The 17,098-nt window shown below is 45.7% G+C and overlaps 1 protein-coding gene and 1 long non-coding RNA gene across 11 annotated transcripts in view; one reads left to right on the top strand and one right to left on the bottom strand.

Annotated features, from left to right (window-relative positions):
• FHAD1 (forkhead associated phosphopeptide binding domain 1) overlaps positions 1 to 17,098 on the top strand; it is a 174,446-nt gene that overhangs the window by 106,391 nt on the left and 50,957 nt on the right. For all 10 annotated transcript variants that reach the window (XR_005215504.1, XM_037828462.1, XM_037828468.1 and 7 more), the window contains 5 exons: positions 123 to 206; positions 972 to 1,124; positions 1,952 to 2,147; positions 14,155 to 14,225; positions 16,275 to 16,424. Coding sequence is in view for 9 of the 10 variants with exons in the window: in XM_037828462.1 (XP_037684390.1) it covers positions 123 to 206; positions 972 to 1,124; positions 1,952 to 2,147; positions 14,155 to 14,225; positions 16,275 to 16,424 (654 nt within the window). In the remaining variant the exon portion in view is untranslated. The remainder of the gene's footprint in view (positions 1 to 122; positions 207 to 971; positions 1,125 to 1,951; positions 2,148 to 14,154; positions 14,226 to 16,274; positions 16,425 to 17,098) is intronic.
• LOC119527918 overlaps positions 14,525 to 17,098 on the bottom strand; it is a 29,602-nt gene continuing 27,028 nt past the window's right edge. The window contains exons 3-4 of the long non-coding RNA XR_005215505.1: positions 16,258 to 16,406; positions 14,525 to 14,829 (exon numbers count right to left, since the gene is read on the bottom strand). This is a non-coding gene — a long non-coding RNA (uncharacterized LOC119527918). The remainder of the gene's footprint in view (positions 14,830 to 16,257; positions 16,407 to 17,098) is intronic.

Below are 17,098 nucleotides of genomic sequence, written 5' to 3'. Positions count from 1 at the left end.
AAGCTGTGCAGACCCTGCTAACTGCTTTGTCCCGGACCCCCATGATGGATGGAAATACCACTCCAAGGCCCACTGGCTCCAGCTGCCCCCCACTGACCTGGTTGCCTTCCCTTTGTCTGCAGCTCGAGCATTTCAGAAGTCAGGTTATCAAGGCCACCTACGGACGTGCAAAGCCGTTCCAGGACAAACTCATCTCCGATCAACAGGTTTGTCTGGCTTTCTCGCCCCAGGACTCCTTCACTTTTCTTCAGGGATCTGGGATTCCAGACCCTGGGAGCATATGTTCTTGTTTTTGTTGGTGGCACATATTTTTCACACAGTTGCTACACCATGAATATTTGTTTTGATTTTATGGGATTTCCTGGCTTTTAAAGTAAAAGCCAGTGAAACTCCCTTGAAATGTTTCTGCAAAAATCAAATTAAACCAGTCAGGCCTATTTCTGGTCTCCACGGTTAGGCACGCGTGTTTAACCTTCCTTAGCACTGTGAGAAAAGGGGCTGCCTCCACGCTTGACATGTTCTGGCTTGTTCCCTCTAAAGAGGAAAGATGGCAGTGGGGTGAACTGGCTGTAACGACTGTGGTAACACAGTCCTTCCAGTTACTCTTTCCAGCACTCTGTGCCAAAAGGCGGGCCAGAAACCAGGCCGTGGACTGTTCCCAGCAGGTGTAGTAGAACCTGCCCTTCCACTTATGGACAGAGCATTGGACTCAGGGTTATAAGTTATTGCTACAATGGAAACGAATCTGGGACAAACTCATGTCAACAAAGCAGACCTTTGACCCTCACAATAAGCCCTGATCCTGGGAAACATGCCCTGGGGACAGGACCAGTGTCCTGTAGAGCCACCAGCACCTGCCAGGACCTCTGTCCTCACCTACTGAGATGGGAGCTTAGGATGATGCTCTCCAGTTCCCCTTTGCCCAGAACTGCCAGGTAACTTTAATCTTCTTGTTTCTTTTGTTTTGCCAGTTAATAGAGAAAATTACCCAGGTCACTGAGGACAACCTCAACTTTCAGCAGAAAAAATGGACCCTGCAGAAGGAAACCCAGCTCAGGATTTCCAGAAAGGAGGAAATCACGGAGAACATTGAGAAGCTGAAGACATCCTTAGACAGCTGCCAGGTGGCCCTTCTGTGCTTTTCACAAATGTCCCCTCCATTTGATTTTTGCACCTCTGGTTTGGAATTTGCCCAGTGTTCATGGATTCTACCTAAGGAGCAGGTTGGGCAGACAGCTCTGCTTTTTAATCCACCTTTTCTCTTGTTGGAGAAAATTGAGCAAAGAAAGGCCCTGCAAAAAAAACCTTCCCAGGTGAGCTCAGTGTGGCTAAGAAAAAGATGCCTGATCATCTTCAAACACTGACTTTGGGAAACCTCATACTCCAGAAAGAAAGAAAAAAAGTCCCCGTGTTATTTCCAGAGGAAGCAAAGAAACATTCCTGCTTGCTATTTGCATTTTATTATTGGGCCCTTTGCTTTGACTCTGGAGGAGACGGGACCAGAGGGTCTGGCCGTGCCCCCGCAGCCCCCGCACTGGAACACCTCCTATCAGAGCAGGCAGCTGCTTCTGCTTTCTCTGGAAATAAACAGTGACTATCTGGGGAGTTTGTACAAATGTGGACTTGTCAGCATTCTTTCAAATCAGGGAACCAAGCTTTCTGACCAGCTTATATGTTGATCTCAGCAGGAATTTTGATGAGTAGAAGTAGCCAAATTTGGTTCTTATTTCAGCCAAATTGTAAGTGGCAATTTGGTTTCAGAATTGCATGCATCTAAAATTGGGGTCACTTTGACCACCAAAAATCCAAATTAGAGTGAAAAAAAAAAACTGCCAAAAAAGAAAAAGGAACTAAAACTGGAATGTCCCATTGTGGCTGTTCTTTGCACATCTGGTCGGATGCTGTTTCCGGCCACAGTGTCCGAACTCCTTATGATCTCATCTCTTTCCAGGCTTGCATGAAAATGTCTTGCTGTAGCAATGACCTGAAGAAGGAGGTTGACCTTCTTCGGGGTCTCCAGGTGAGCCCACCTGTTTCGGGACTCCAGAAGGTGGCTCTGGAAATCCTGAGCCTCTTGCTGTCCTGGCTGGAGGACACGGAGCATCTCCTCCGGAGCGTCGGGATCCAGTTATCCAGTTCCGACAAAGGTTACTGGGACTTCCTTCTTACATAGTTGCATGACTTTAAAATGTCGTGTTGAATCTTATCGTGATGGGACATCTGTTAAGGAAGGCTTCTTGGGTATGTGGCCAACTAACTGTTCCCTTCTCCAGACTTAAATTTGCTTCTCCACTTGAGAAGTGATTTTCCTTTTAAAAAAAACCATGCAAGTGGGACATGATCACTGAAGAAAAATGAGACGTGACAAGGGCAAAAGGAAAATTAAATCAAAATCATGCTAAATCCCACCTCTCAGCAGTGATATCTGTTAAGATTTTGTGGTAACTTCTGAGGCATTTTCCCTTGGAAATAGGTGTGTGATTCCAGGCAAGTTGCGTAACCTGTCTATGCCTCAGTTTCCTTACCTGTACAATGAGGATAATAAGAGAACACACCTCTTAGGTTGGTTGGGAAGATTAAAATGCATTAATATATGTAAAATACTTAGAATAATACCTGCCACTACCTACACATTTTTTTTTTAATTTTACCAAAAAGTAAATATTATACTTGATACTTTTTAGTTTTGTTCCTAATGTTACATCGTGAACGCCCTTCTGTATTGATACATAAGAGCTACATCGTCACTGTTACGCATGGCAAGGAATTCCATTGTGTGGGAGGTACCAAAATTTATTTAACCAATCCTCTGTTGTGGGCATTTAAGTAGTTTCTGGTTTCCCACATTTATAAATAATGCAATATGTCTATTCACCTCTCTCCAAATATTTCCTTAAGATGTTATCCAACAGGTGGAAGAGGATTAACCACCTGTGCCCAACAAAGATTTCTTGTGCAGCTGTTAGACAGCAGGCTCTGTGCAGGGCAGAGACAGAGCGGGTCAGAAATAGGTGGAGTCCCAGTCGTGGGTGTACAGGTGTTCCCCATAAAATTCTTCCAACTTTGCTATATGTTTGAAACCTTTCACGATGAAATTTTGGGCGAAAAACAGGCAGAGTGTACATCTAGAAGGAGTGGGAATGGCATTAATGGAAAAACCACTCAAATAAATGTAAACGTGAAGCAGTGACAAATATCACAAAGGAGGAGTACGGGGCTCTGACTTGGTTGAGAGGGACAGGGTGCCTGCAGGATGCATAGGAGTTACTTTCCAAAGAGGGGAGGGGAGAGCATTCTGGGCGGAGGGAGTAATCTGGCAAGGGCCTCCCAATGGGGGAGCAGGGAGATCACAGAGTCTCAAAGATGCAAGTGTACGGCGTGGGCGCAGGGCGGGGGAGCAGGGCGAGGCTGCTGACGGGGGCAGTGTCCTGCGGGGACTTGTGGGGCCCTGGTAAAAAGCTCCCCTTCATCCTAAGAGCACTGAGAAGCCAATGAAAGGTTTGAAATAAGGAACTAGTGGAAAAGGTTTGCATTTGGGGACAATCATCTTGGCCACAAGTGGAGAATGTACTGGAAGGTGGCCAGCATGGCACACCAGGAGACCAGTTAGGAGGCGATCACAAGAGATGATGGGGCCCACACAGAGTGGGATTAGGGATGTAGAAAGAGATTCCTGGGCATTTAAGAGGAAATTCAGCAGGCCTTGGCGATGGTGTTGGATATGGTTGGAAGTGAGGGGGTGGGGGCCCACTCTACTTCTTGGTTTCTGGCTTGTGTCAAAGGGCAGATGTGATTCATTCACTCAAATCCAGAGTAGGAAATGTAGGAGGACCAGGTCTGAACAGAAAGATGAGTATGAGGTGCCTGTGAGACATCAAGAAGAGGTGCCAGGGGCCAGCTGTCACCTGAAAGTCTAGTCTGGAGATAGGTATTTGTGGTGTATCCCCAGCACCTAGAGAGGAAAGCATGTGCCACGTAGCTGGTGTTGACTGAAAGAAGGAATGATTGAATGACTACAGACTGGGTACCAGTGGTTTCACTTGGGAAGAAAGTACAGAGTGAGAAGGGGAGAGAGCCCTGGCCATGCCTTGAGGAACTCCAGCATTTTGAAAATGGTTGACACTCCTTGCCAAACCACCCTCCAGAGAGGGTTGTGAGCTTGAATTTCTGCAGCAATGAATGAGTAATCTTCAACTCCCCAGCCAGGATGTCTCCAGAACAATCCAGAAGGTGGTATAAAACTCTCCCCCCAAAACAAGTAAATAAAAAGCAAAAGCAAAATTAAGATTAACTTTAATTTTTATTAAAGTGCCTGTTCTCCATCACGGGATAGGAAGGACAGGAGTGGAGTGGGCAGGGGTGGGGATAAAGGAGCCCATGGTGTCTTCTTGATACCAAAGAAATGTGGGGTTCTCTGCCTGATGCACACAACAGCCAGTCCATGACACCGGGGTTCCAAAGAGAGAGAGTTTATTGCCACATGCTAAGCAGGAGAACAGAGGGCCTATTGGTCCAAAAATCTGTCTCCCTAAGTCTAAGGAGTTCAGGTTTTTTATGGATTCAAACTAGGGGAGATAGAGTTGTTACTGTTACAATATCGAGTATAAACAGGGCTGAGACTAGTTGAGTTTCAGTAATTTCAGGTATTAGCTTTTGGCTATTCTACAAAATAAAAAGAAAAACTTCTACATAATGATTCAGTGATGATAATCATTTGTTAATCCTTGATTTCTCGGTGACGTCCTCCCCACCTCCACCCAGTGTGAGGCTCTTGCAATCACGGCAGCTTCCAGCTCACATGAAATTGGGTGAAACGTGAATCACAGTCCTAGTTGTTCCTCAAGGTTGGACCTAAAACAAAAACAGGCCGTGATCTCATCCTGGCAACAATAGAGCCAGGTTTTGTGTGCACTGTCCCTCCCCAAACCCAAGACCATTTTAGACATCGTAGCCTGTGTCTATTTGTCTGGTCACATGTTACCTTAAAAAATACGGATTGTGAAGTTGAGCTATCAGGCCAGCAATTCCAGAAATGCTAAGAAGGACTGAGAAGGGCAGCGTTTCTCAGACCCACCACCTGCTTTCTCCTGCCTTCAGAGAGTCATGAGACTGCAGAATCCCTCCCATCCTAAAATGCACTGTGGCTCCGAAAGAATGAGATAAAGAATGCAGTGTTCCCAAAATGTATTTCTCCTTTCTTGCTACCCCTGATCCCAACTAATGTCTCTTGGAATAATGTTCTCTGGGACACCTGTGGTCTAGGGACTATTCTGTGTTTACAACTATCTGGTTCTAAAACGTCAAGAGGAGGAGGATGCAATTAAAAACAGAAAGGTTAGTTACCCACTTGGCAAGAAGTGAGAGGCATTTTCTCTTCCATTACAAGCAATATTATGCTTCCATTACAAGCAATATACCAGAAGACTGAAAGAAAAGGCTGAACTAGAGTATTCCCCATATTCTCTACTACTACTTTGCCTTGTACCTGGTCCAGAGCCATCTTCACAAGGATGGTGAGGAGGAGGATGAGGAGGAGGAGGAGGAGAAGGGCAAGGATGTAGAGGAAGATGATGATGGTGACAATGATTGTGATGCTGGTGATGATGATAGTGAGGATGGTGATGATGGTGGTGAAGAGGATGGTGATGATCGTGATGATGATGGAGATGATGGTGGCGAAGAAGGTGGTGACTGTGAAGGTGATGATGATGGTGGTGGCAGTCATTCATTATTGAGCACTTTATGTTCTGTAAACTTTCCCAACTGTTTTACGTACTTAGACAGTTTGAAGCTGTATGTACTCCAGAAAGACATGTTCTTAAAGTTAATCCATTCCTGTAGACGTGGACCCATTGCAAGTAGGACCTTTTGACAAGGCTACTTCAGATAAGGTGTGACCCACTTCATTCAGGATGGGTCTTAATCCTCAGCCTAGGAAACTAAAGCACATACTTATCTCAGTTGATCCTCACAATAACCTTATGAAGCAGATACCGTTGTCCTCATCTTAGAAATGAGTCAACTGTGGCTCAAAAACTATTTTTGTGATTATTCCACCAGGATAAGGTGATTCAAGGGCACCTCCAGTCTGTTCCCCACCATCCACACTCTAAGGGGCCTTCTGTGTTCAGTTCCTAAGAGAAGGGTGAGAAACATGGTTTATTTAGCTCCTCTTAGATACTTATCAATGGGTCATGAGTTTTATATACAGTGAGTACTTTTATCCTCCCACCAACCCGATGAGCTGGGTAAAGAAACTGAGGCTCAGTAACATTAAAAATATAGCCCAAGGTCACAGAGCTGGTCCACCTTAGAGTCAGGACTTACAGGATCTTTGTGATGCTAATGTCTGTGTTCTCTCTGTGGCCTGGCACTTCTTCTGAAGATCCAGAGAGGACAGGTTCTGTAGTGAACTGGGCCAAGACAGAACTAAGGTGAACTGCGTCCAGCACACACCATGAGCCATAACCCATAAAGCCCTTTGCCTTATAGTGGAATGGTTCAGAGTTTGGCCTTTGGAGATCAACTGCCAAGGTTTGAATCTCAATTTCTAGTTGACTTACTAGCTGAGTGGGCAAGTTACTTGACTTCTCTGTGCCTCCATGTGCTTCTTTATAAAATGGGGATAAAACCTCATAAGGTGGCTGTGAGGATTGAACAATGTGATGCCTGGGACACAGAAAGCCCCCAGTAGGTGCGAGCTGCTCTTGGCATCAGTCTCAAATCCTTGTTGATTGAACTTGACCTAAATGTGGGTGGCAGCAGGTGGGATATATATGGTCAGTGAAACCTGATTAGGACACACCAGGGCAACTTTACCTGGAACTTCTACCCCACCTCCACTTAGCAAAAATGGGGTTTTCTTAGGTCTGAACACAGCTGGGTCAAAGTCAGAAGAGCCCTTTCTAGATATCCTTCCTGTCTTAGTGTCCTAGCTGTCAAAGTGCTGAAACTGGGATTCAATTCAGGTCCCTCTGCCCTCAAAGTCCCTGTGCTCTTAACCACCCTGCTACCTGCCTTTTAGGATGTAGTCCCAGGTGATGAAACGCAGTCACAAGGGAAGTTTGCATATCCTGAAATAAATCCCCCAGAACAATGCAGGCTAGTAAAGGTAGAAGAAACTCTCTGATGTATTGTTAGATGACATCATGAGTGGCCTAGAAGATAGGACTCAAGGATATGATGCTGCAGAAGGTCTGACTGGTGAAGGGTTTGCCGGGCAGCCCAGCTGGGAAGATAAGCAGCATCTGATGGTGGCTGGGGAGGGACCTTGAAAGTGAACCCCACACTCCTCCTGCCTGATTTCTCAGGCTTCTTTTGATAAGGAGAAGAAAAGACTTTTTACAGTTTTCTCTGCAAGCTCAGTTATTTGTGTCTATTTCTGCTAGGCTCTGTTACAGATAAAAAAGACTTCTCTACATACATGAAAAAAGCACTCTTTCTCAGATATCTAAGATATACAGTATCTTTAAATGGGAAAAAAAGCCCATTGCAATGCAATATTCATAGCATGCTCCCATTTTTGTTTTTAAAAAGTAAGCATCTGACCAAAAGAAAAATCTGGAGAGAAAAAACATCGAACTGTAGCAACAGGATGGGATTAGGTAGAACACTCACTTTAATTCAGCCCTTCAGTAACTTTCTATTGAGGACCTACTATGTGCCGGCCACTGTGTGAACACTGAAGTTACAGCAGGGAGCAGTTTCCATGTCATGGATTTCTATAACGTTTGGATTTTTGTAATGGACACATATAACTTTTGTAACCAGAAATATAGCAAAGAATTGCTACTTGTCCCAAAGAGGGAAACAGTTCATTGTCTAATCTAGAAACATGATCAAACATTCCCCTCCCGACGATGACCAAACAGACATCCCAGCATGCAGGGCTGCCAGGGACAGCCTCTGACACCCCTGACTCCCTTCTCCTTTTAATCCTCTTTGGATCCCTCCCATGATTTGATCCTTTCCCTTTGGTTCCTGGGTCACAAGTTGCCACGGAGCCAATCCCAGACCCATCCCAATTTAGCCACAGATCCCATAGCCCAAGCCCACGTCAAACAGGCCATCTTGGCAACATTGGAACGTGCCTTTCCCAGTGCACACCTCATGTCAGCCAGTCCAATCCTTCACTATCAGGCCCCCATTTCTTTTAAAAGACAATGACAGACCTGGTCTGACTTCTGGTTCCATCATTTACCAGCTCTGTAGCTTCCCCTTGCCGGGTGTCCGTTGTCTGAGTTTGCAAATCTGTGAATTGCAAATGCATTCCCTTTTGGATTGTTTATAATGATAGGAGACTAACATGAATAAAACTCCTGGCACGATGCTGGGCACATAGCAGGCATTTGATACTTGATAGCTATTCTTATAAAATTATTCTCACTCCTGCTGGCCGTGCTCAAACCGCTAGAGAAGAGCAAGGTCCCAGGCATGCTCAACGCCCTTCCTTTCTCTCTCTATACCCATCTTTTCTTCCTACCCTGCATTGCCCACTTCCCTCTCCACCCTCCTTCCTGCTGAAGCACTTCCCTCTCGTATTTGTGTCTCCCCTTTTCTCTCCTTCTCAGGGGAGCTTGTGCACAAGATCCCGAATTATGACCCCCTTCTCTGGCATCTACAGTCTTTCCCTTTCAGCACCTTCCCCTTTGCCATCAAACATGCACTTTAGGATGGCCCTATCATCTTGTTTTCACTGGAACCCACTGCTTCTCTAGAACCTTTTCTATTCCCTTATTCCTGTCCTACGCATGATTTTGAAGAAGTGTTTTACACCCACTGTCTTTATCGCCGACTTCCTAGTTTGTCTTTCTCCCTTTGCTTCAGCCCATGGCATCTAATTGACCTGGAATTCTCCTGCATCAACAGGCCCACCATCTTTCCGGAGGTTGTGTTGTCTCTGGCCTCTCCAATGCTCTGGGTTCTCTTTCTTGAAACCCTCTCATCCCTTGACTCTTCAGAGTCTGGAACGCCCTGCCTCCCTCCTCATCCTTTCTGTCTGTTTTCGGCAGCCCCCTTTACCTATTCCCGTCCCTAACTCTAGTCTTTTCTCAGATGCAGTCCTTGGGCCTCCCCTCTCTTGTCTCCTCCTTTCTCTCAGAAAAAACTCTCCACTCCAGTTTCATCAACAGCCATTGGTAGGCAATGATGCCCAAATGGACATCCCTGCAGGCAGGGCTGCCAGGAGTGGTTGTGCATGTTGGACACTGCATTAGGGATTCTGGCCGAGGCATCAGGGGATTGAGGGTACCTGGCCCAGGGCCATGTCTGCCAGCAGGAAGGGGGTCCTTTCTTCATGTGCAGAAAGACCCTCTGTGGGCTGGTGCTGCCCTTGCCGACTCAACATGTCCAGCTCTCTGCTGACCCTGGAGTCCTTGGAGACCTTCCAGCACCTCAAACTCAACATGTCTGGAATGGAGCGTCAGTGCTCCTTGCCTCCCCCTAACCCATCTCCCTCTTCTTCCTGAGAGTGAAAAAAACTGCTTTCTCTCACCTTCGCTTTGTGTCTGTGCTTCCCCCTCTCTAATTCAGCATGTCAGCACTGAACACCCCATACACCTCTCGGGCTCTTAGCCAAACTTCCTGCCTCTGATCCAGTGGCTCTCAACCAGAGAGGATTTTATCCTCAGAGGAAATGCGGCAGTATCTGGTGAGATGCATGCTTTACATGACTGGAGAGTGCTCCTGGCATCTCGTGGGCAGAGGCCAGGGACGCTGCTCAACATCCTACCGTACCCCCCCACCAAGGGAGAATTATCCAGCCCAAAACGTCAGTGCTGCCTCCATTGAGAGACCCTGCTAGCTCCTTCCTCTCTACTTTGTCCCAATTATTTTTCTGAAAAACCACTCTTCATCAAGTCATTTTCCTGCTCAGTCAGCAGTCAAAATAGCAATGACTCAGATCCTGGTATCACACAGATGTGAGCCCAATCCCGGCTCAGCTGTTTCTCAGCTATGTGGTGTCTGGCAGCCCATCTCTCAGAGCCCCGCCTGTAAAATGGGGTAACACTTGGACAACATGGCAGGGTGACGCATTAATCGCTTAGCAGAGGGCCTGGCACAGGGGACCCTCTCGATACATTTCAGTGACGTTTAAATCACATTTAAACATTTGAAGCTATTGTTCTAGGCGTACTTCAAATGTACCTCAACCTTCTGCTACAACTCTGCCTTCTCCTCCTACCCTCTCCCATCATCTGCTCCAGCCCAATAAAGCTTGGCATCTCCCAGCGTGCACTGCATTTCCCCAGCCCCCTACCTGCCTTCAGCCCCTGTCTTGGTTTCCATGGCTGCTAACTCAGTGGCTTAAATAAACATACATGTATTCTCTTTCCGTTCTGAAGGACAAAAGTCTAAAATCAGTTTCACTGGGCCAAAGTCAAGGTGTCTGCAGGGCTGCTTTCCCTCTGGAGGCTCCAGGACAGAATTCATTTCCTCACCTTCTCCAGCTTCTAGAGACATCTGAATCCTTTGGCTCATGGTCCTTTCCTCCATTCTCAAAACCAGTGGGGTAACATCTTCTGTAGCCAAATCTCCTGCCTCCCTCTACTAATCACCCTGACATTGGATTGACTCAGCTAATCCAGGATAATCTCCCCATCCCAAAATCTGTAACTTAATCACATCTGCTCAGTTCCTTTTGTTACACAAGGTAACATTCCCAGATTCTGGGAATTAGGACATGGATATCTTTGGGGGCCATTACTGAGCCTACCACAACCCCCATTCTGAAACACCCTCTGCTCCAACTCTCTGAAGTCTGCCTTCCCAACACTGCCCACATCCAATGGCTCCTCAGTCAGCTGTCTTTTGATCACTCTGGATGGACAGCCTCTCCCTCTGTGCTAGTTTGAATGTATTATGTCCCCCAAAACACCATTATCTTTGATGTGATTTTGTGTGGGCAGAGGTATTTGGTGTTGATTAGATTGTAATTCTTTGATTGAGCAATTCCATGGAGATGCAACCCACCCAAATGTAGGTGTTAATTCTGACTGGATAAATTCCATGGACGTGCGGCCCCACCCATTCAACATGGGCCTTGATTAGTTTACTAGAGCACTATATAAGCTCAGACAGAAGGAACGAGCTTGCTACAGCCAAGAGGGACACTTTGGGGAATACACAGAAGCTGAGAGAGTAGCTGTAGATGAGAGACAGTTTGAAGACAGCCGTTGAAAGCAGACTCTTGCTCTGGAGAAGCTAAGAGAGGATGCCCCAAGAGCAACTGAGAGTGACATTTTGAAGAGAAGCTGTGGCCTAGAGAAGAACGTCCTGGGAGAAAGCCATTTTGAAACCAGAACTTGGAGCAGACGCCAGCCACGTGTCTTCCCAGCTAACAGAGGTTTTCCGAACACCACTGGTCATCCTCCAGTGAAGGTACCCAACTGTTGATGACTTACCTTGGACACTTTATGTCCTTAAGACTAACCGTGTAACCAAATAAACCCCCTTTATAAAAGCCAATCCATTTCTGATGTTTTGCATTCCAGCAGCATTAGCAAACTAGAACAGATTTTGTTACCAGATAAGTGGGGTGCTGGTGCTGCTGTGTTTGCAAATATCAAACATGTTGGAAGAGCTCTTTAAATGGATAAGGGGAAGATTCTGGAGGAATTTTGAGGAGCTTGATAGAAAAGGCCTAAACTGCTTTGAAAAGACTGTGGAAATATGGACTCTAAAGTAACTTCTGATGAGGCCTTGAACAGAAATGAATGTGTTGTTGCAAACTGGAAGGAAGGTGAGCCTTGTTTAAAGTGGCAGAGAATTTGGCAAAATTGAGTCCTGGTGTTGGATAGAAGGCAGAGTTTGAAAGCAACAACCTGGAATATTTAGCTGATGAGATCTCCAAGCAAAATATAGAAGTAGTAGCCTGGCTTCTACTTGCGGCTTATAGTAAAATGTGACAGGACAGAGATAAACTTAGAACTGAACTCTTAGGTACAAAGAACCCAGAAACTGATAATTTGGAGAATTCTGGGCTTCCCAAAACTGAGACCCCAGATGCTACAGCCCAACATGAGGATTTAACCAAACATGGAACCCAGCTGCCATTTCAGTACAAGACAGGATTGGAGATGGAATTATCCAGAAAGGATTTGCGGAAAGTCCTGTTGTCTGATGGCTTTGACCCCTGTGTGCTTCATGCAAAGCCAACAGACTTTTTGTGAGATCTTTATAGACGGAGCCACTACCAGTCTGGACTGGAAGAGACAGACAAGGAACAAATTGAAGGAAAAATTTCTTCAAAGACAGAGCCATGGAGGTTGAGGTCTGGAGTCAAGAGGTCTAGGATTGGGCGGGGCTGGGAGAGCAGAGCAGCATTGAAAGGGTGAGTTTGCCCCGGAGGTCGAGGGTGGGCCTTCCACCTCCATGATGAGGACAATTTCTGCCACCCCAAGCCCCAAAGAGGGTGGAGCACATTCCCAGGGGAATGGGGAGAGCCTAGCCGCCACCCCACTGTTCTGAAGGGGTTGAGCTTGTGCCCCAAAGATGGAAGGGAATCTGGGTGCACCCCAATGTTTGAGGAGGGTGGAGCTGAGAAGGTGGTCTCCCCAATGTGTGGATATGTTGGAACACTCACCCCAGTGCTTGGAGAGGAAAGGGCTGCTGCAAAGGCCCTTAGGAAGGGTTAGACTCCCACTCTCTCAAGCCCCAAGGATGCAACATTGTTCTGTTAATGACTCTCAGACTGAAATCTAATGGAGTTTGTCCTGCTGGTTTTAGGAATTGTTTTGGTCTCTTAAACCCTGTTTTCCTTTCAGTTTCTCCTTATGGCAATGGAAATGGTTACCCTATGAATGTCCCTCCTTTGTACATTGGAAGCAGTTAACTTGTTCTAAATTTCACAGGTACAGAGCCAGAGGGGAATTATGCCTTAGGACCAGCCATGCCTATAATTCTTTTGATGGGATCTTGTACTTAACTATTGTTACTGAAATGATTTAACTTTCTGTGATATTGTGATGGGATGAATGTATTTTGTATATGGAAAGATCATGTTTTTCTGGGGTCCAGGGGGTGGAATGCACTGGTTTGTATATATTATGTCCCCAGAAAAAGCCATGTTCTTTGATACAATCTTGTGGGGGCAGATATATTAGTGGGGATTAAGTTGGAACATTTGGATTAGGTTGTTTCCATGGAAATGCACCCCACCTAACTGTGGGTGATAACTCTGACTGGATAGTTTCCATGGAGGTGTGGCCCCGCCCATGCAGCATGGGCCTTGATGAGTTTACTGGAGCACTATATAAGCTCAGACAGAAGGAGCGAGCTTGCTACAGCCAAAGGGGACACTTTGAAAAATGCACAGAAGCTGAGAGAGTATCTGTAGATGAGAGAGTTTGAAGACGGCTGTTGAAAGCAGACTCTTGGTCTGGAGAAGCTAAGAGAGGACAAACACCCCAAGAGCAATTAAGAGTGACATTTTTGAGGAGCTGAAGCCTAGAGAGGAATGTCCTGGGAGAAAGCCATTTTGAAACCAGAACTTTGGAGCAGTTGCCAGCCACGTGCCTTCCCAGCTAACAGAGGTTTTCCGGACACCATTGGCCATCCTCCAGTGAAGGTACCCGATTGTTGATGACTTACCTTGGACACTTTCTGGCCTTAAGACTGTAACTGTGTAACCAAATAAACCCCCTTTATAAAAGCCAATCCATCTCTGGTGTTTTGCATTCTGGCAGCATTAGCAAACTAGAACACCCTCTGAGCACCTCCCTGTCCCTCTCTCCTTCAGCAGATACTAACATGCTGCCCGGAGTCTTTTCACGTTTCCTGTGCTGCATTTATACCTCGTCTCTCAGACTACATTGTAATACCCTTGAGGATGTGAGGCCTCGTGGTATCTTCCTCCCACACCCAGTAGCTTCCCTCCACACCTAGCACACTGCTTTGCACACAGCAGACACTTAATAGCACTTAGGTGTTCTACTGATGGGTTTTTACTTTTCATCTCCAAAAAGAAGCTTAGATTTGTACCCAGCCAGGGCTTATCAACCATTTTAAGAACTCAAGTTGGATGGCAGCTCAGGCTTTCTTAGTGGGAATGCACCATTGTCCTCACCCACCTGTCTGCAAGCTTTAAGACATTATTCAGAAAGCAAAGGGGTTGAATTGCATCCATACTTAATTCTTCTTGCTTTTCTTTCTAAGGACTGTCTTTGTATTTGAAATATCTTCTGGAACATTATCAAAAAATTGTGAACCAGACCCAGGAACTTCAGGTAATCTTTTCACTTGTTTTGTCCCCAGTTCATGAAAGACCCCCTTAGCATTTATAGATCACTGTGCACCAAACCCCACTTTCTATTAGTTAGTTCTCATCCTCCAAGAGGTGAAATGATGTCTCCATTTTCACATGAAGAGATTCAGACAGGAGAGCTGAGGGTCAACCAGGACAAGGACAGGATGCTGGCCCCTGTCTGGTGTCCTCAGCTGACCACACGGCTTATTTTCTTCTGTCAAAAGCCAGAAGGACTTAGATGCCATCAGATTTTGAGAATTGTATTTATTAAATGCAGTGAAAAGAAGTACAGCTATCTGCAGTACAGGCAGAAGATTTACCAAATACCACATAAAAGCAACATTTTATAGGCCAAACAATGCTTAGGGATTATCTCACTCCAATACCTATTGCCATAATAATGCTGTATAATAAATAACCAAGAAACTTCAGAGGTGTTTATTGCTCATGTATTTGAGGTCAGCAGCTAGATGGCTCTGCTCATCTTGGATGGGCGTGCTCACACATCTGGGCATCACTGGCTTTTGGTTGATCTTGGCTGGCCTCAGCTGAAGCGACTCGACTCTGCTCTCCAACAGGCCAGCCTGGGCATGTTCCGATGGTGATGGCAAAAGTGCAAGAAAGAGCAAATCCAGTCATGTTAGCGCTTTTCAATCTTCTGCTTGTGTTCCATCTACTAACATCCCATTAGCCAAAGCAAGCCCCATGTTTGAGTTCAGTGTCAAGGACAGGGTGTGGGTGGGCACTGAGAGTTACAGAGCAAAAGACGTGGATAGAGGGAGGGTGAAGAACTGGGGCCACCACTGTGATCAACCACAGAGACCGTCTAGGCCAGGGACCAGCAAAGTTTTTCTATAGGGGGCCAGATAGTAAATATTTTAGCTTTACAGGCCATGCAGTCTCTGCCACACTTATTTAACTCTGCTGTTGTAGGTGTTGCCATGCAAAAGCCATAGACAAGATGTAAATGAATGGGCACATCTTAGTTTACCAGGCTGCTATGACAAATGCCACAAACTGGCTTTGGCTGAAACAACAGGAATTTATTTATTGGCTCACAGTTTCAGAGACTAGAATGCTTGCTTCCTCCCAGGGTTAGTAGCATTCTGCCTGGCCGGCAGTCCTTAGGGTTTCTTGGCTTTCCCATCACATGGTGATGTCCTGTTCTCTTTCTTCTGGGCTTCTGCTGTCTTCTGGCTTCTCCCTGTGGCCTTCCCTAGCTCTGGTGTCCAGTTTCTTTAACTTTATAAGGACTCCAGAAATCCATATTAAAACCCAACCTCATTCAGTTGGGCCACACCTTAACCTAAAACACATCTTCAAGAGACCCTACTCACAGTGGGTTCATATCCACAGGAATGTGCATTAAGATTAAGAACATGTCTAAACTGGGGTACATAATTCAATCTACTATAGGACATGGCTACATTGCAATAAAACTAGTCTGTAGTTTGCCAACTCCTGATCTAGTCTGTTCTCCTTATTTTACAGATATGGATAATGAAGTCCAGAGAGGCTAGGTGAATGTTTCAAAGTCGCACAGCTAGTTGGAGGAAAGATCAAGACAAAAGCTCAGGCCTCCTGACTCTTAGCTTACTGCTTTTTTCCTTACACCCAGAAAATAATAACTAATAATTCTAGCTAACGTATACAGAGCATCTACTATGTGTTAAGCACTGTGTCAAAAACCTTCCGTCATTAACTCGTTAAATCTTTATAACTCTAGAGGTAGATACTATTATCATCCTCATTTTCTAGACAAGGAACCATCTAGAAAGAACTAGAGCTGGGATTCTATCTAGATCCAGAGGCTGTGTTTCTTAACCACTACACCTGACAGTTCCCCTACCGGTAACTAGGCTAAGCATAGTTTCTGTGTGTTTTTAATAAAGCTTTGTGTAAACCTTCGTTTCCATCACAAACCACCCCCCCCCACCACCGAGGGAAACAACTTGTAAAGAAATGTGGAAATGACTCCTTAGTTAGTTCTGTCCGCCATCAGCTCCGCTTACCTCTCCTCTCATTTCAGATCAAGATGGACACTTTCCAGGAGACTCAGCAGTCCTTGCTGAAGGAAAAGCTGCAGGAGCATCTGGCCGAGAAGAAGCTGTACGAGGAAAGGCTGGAGTGGGAGGACAATCTGAAAGCCAGGGTCAAACAGCTGAAGGAAGAGAAGGCGGTAAGACGGCATTTTCTTTACTTCCGGGAAACTGGAAGAATGGCTTTTTCTATCAGAAATCGATGGCATGTACTTAGATGGGGAAATCTCAGCAAGTCCTTTTTTGGTGCTTTGGAGCTAAATTAGGGTGAGTCGTTTTTGAGGAATAACATGGAGCTCGAATTCCAAAACTCAGAATAAATCCAATGTGTAAAGGGAAGATTATTGAAATTTCCAGGAATGATACCGTATTTGTTTATATATTGCTACTGTTTTTACAAATCCAGGTCATTGTTGCAGGCCCTGGTTTGTGACCATCAGACTGAGTGTGTGCAAGACTAAATTCACATTGCTTCAGTCTTTTGCTTTCTCTTTATACAAATCAAGGAAAGCAAATGGCCAAAATTGCTACTTCGCTTTCTAGACACGAGGCCAATCAGAGAATACCCTACAGTGATATAATAAATCATCTGAGGATCTTTTTAAAATGCAGATTCTGACTCAGTGAGTCTGGGTGGAGTGCATTTCTAACAGGCTCCCAGCTGGTGCTGACACTGCAGAGCCACAGACCACATTTTCAGGTGCACGGGCTTCGTGGAAAGTCTTCCCGAAGTTGCCTGATGAGAACCACTTGGATGCTCATTTCAAATACAGATTCTTGGGCCCACTGAATCAGAATCTCTGGAGAAGGCCAG

The sequence above is a fragment of the Choloepus didactylus genome, chromosome 2 (genome assembly GCF_015220235.1).
Source record: "Choloepus didactylus isolate mChoDid1 chromosome 2, mChoDid1.pri, whole genome shotgun sequence".
Lineage (NCBI taxonomy): Eukaryota > Metazoa > Chordata > Mammalia > Pilosa > Megalonychidae > Choloepus > Choloepus didactylus.
Note: the sequence above shows the minus strand (reverse complement) of the source record. Positions and strands in the feature narration are given on the sequence as shown.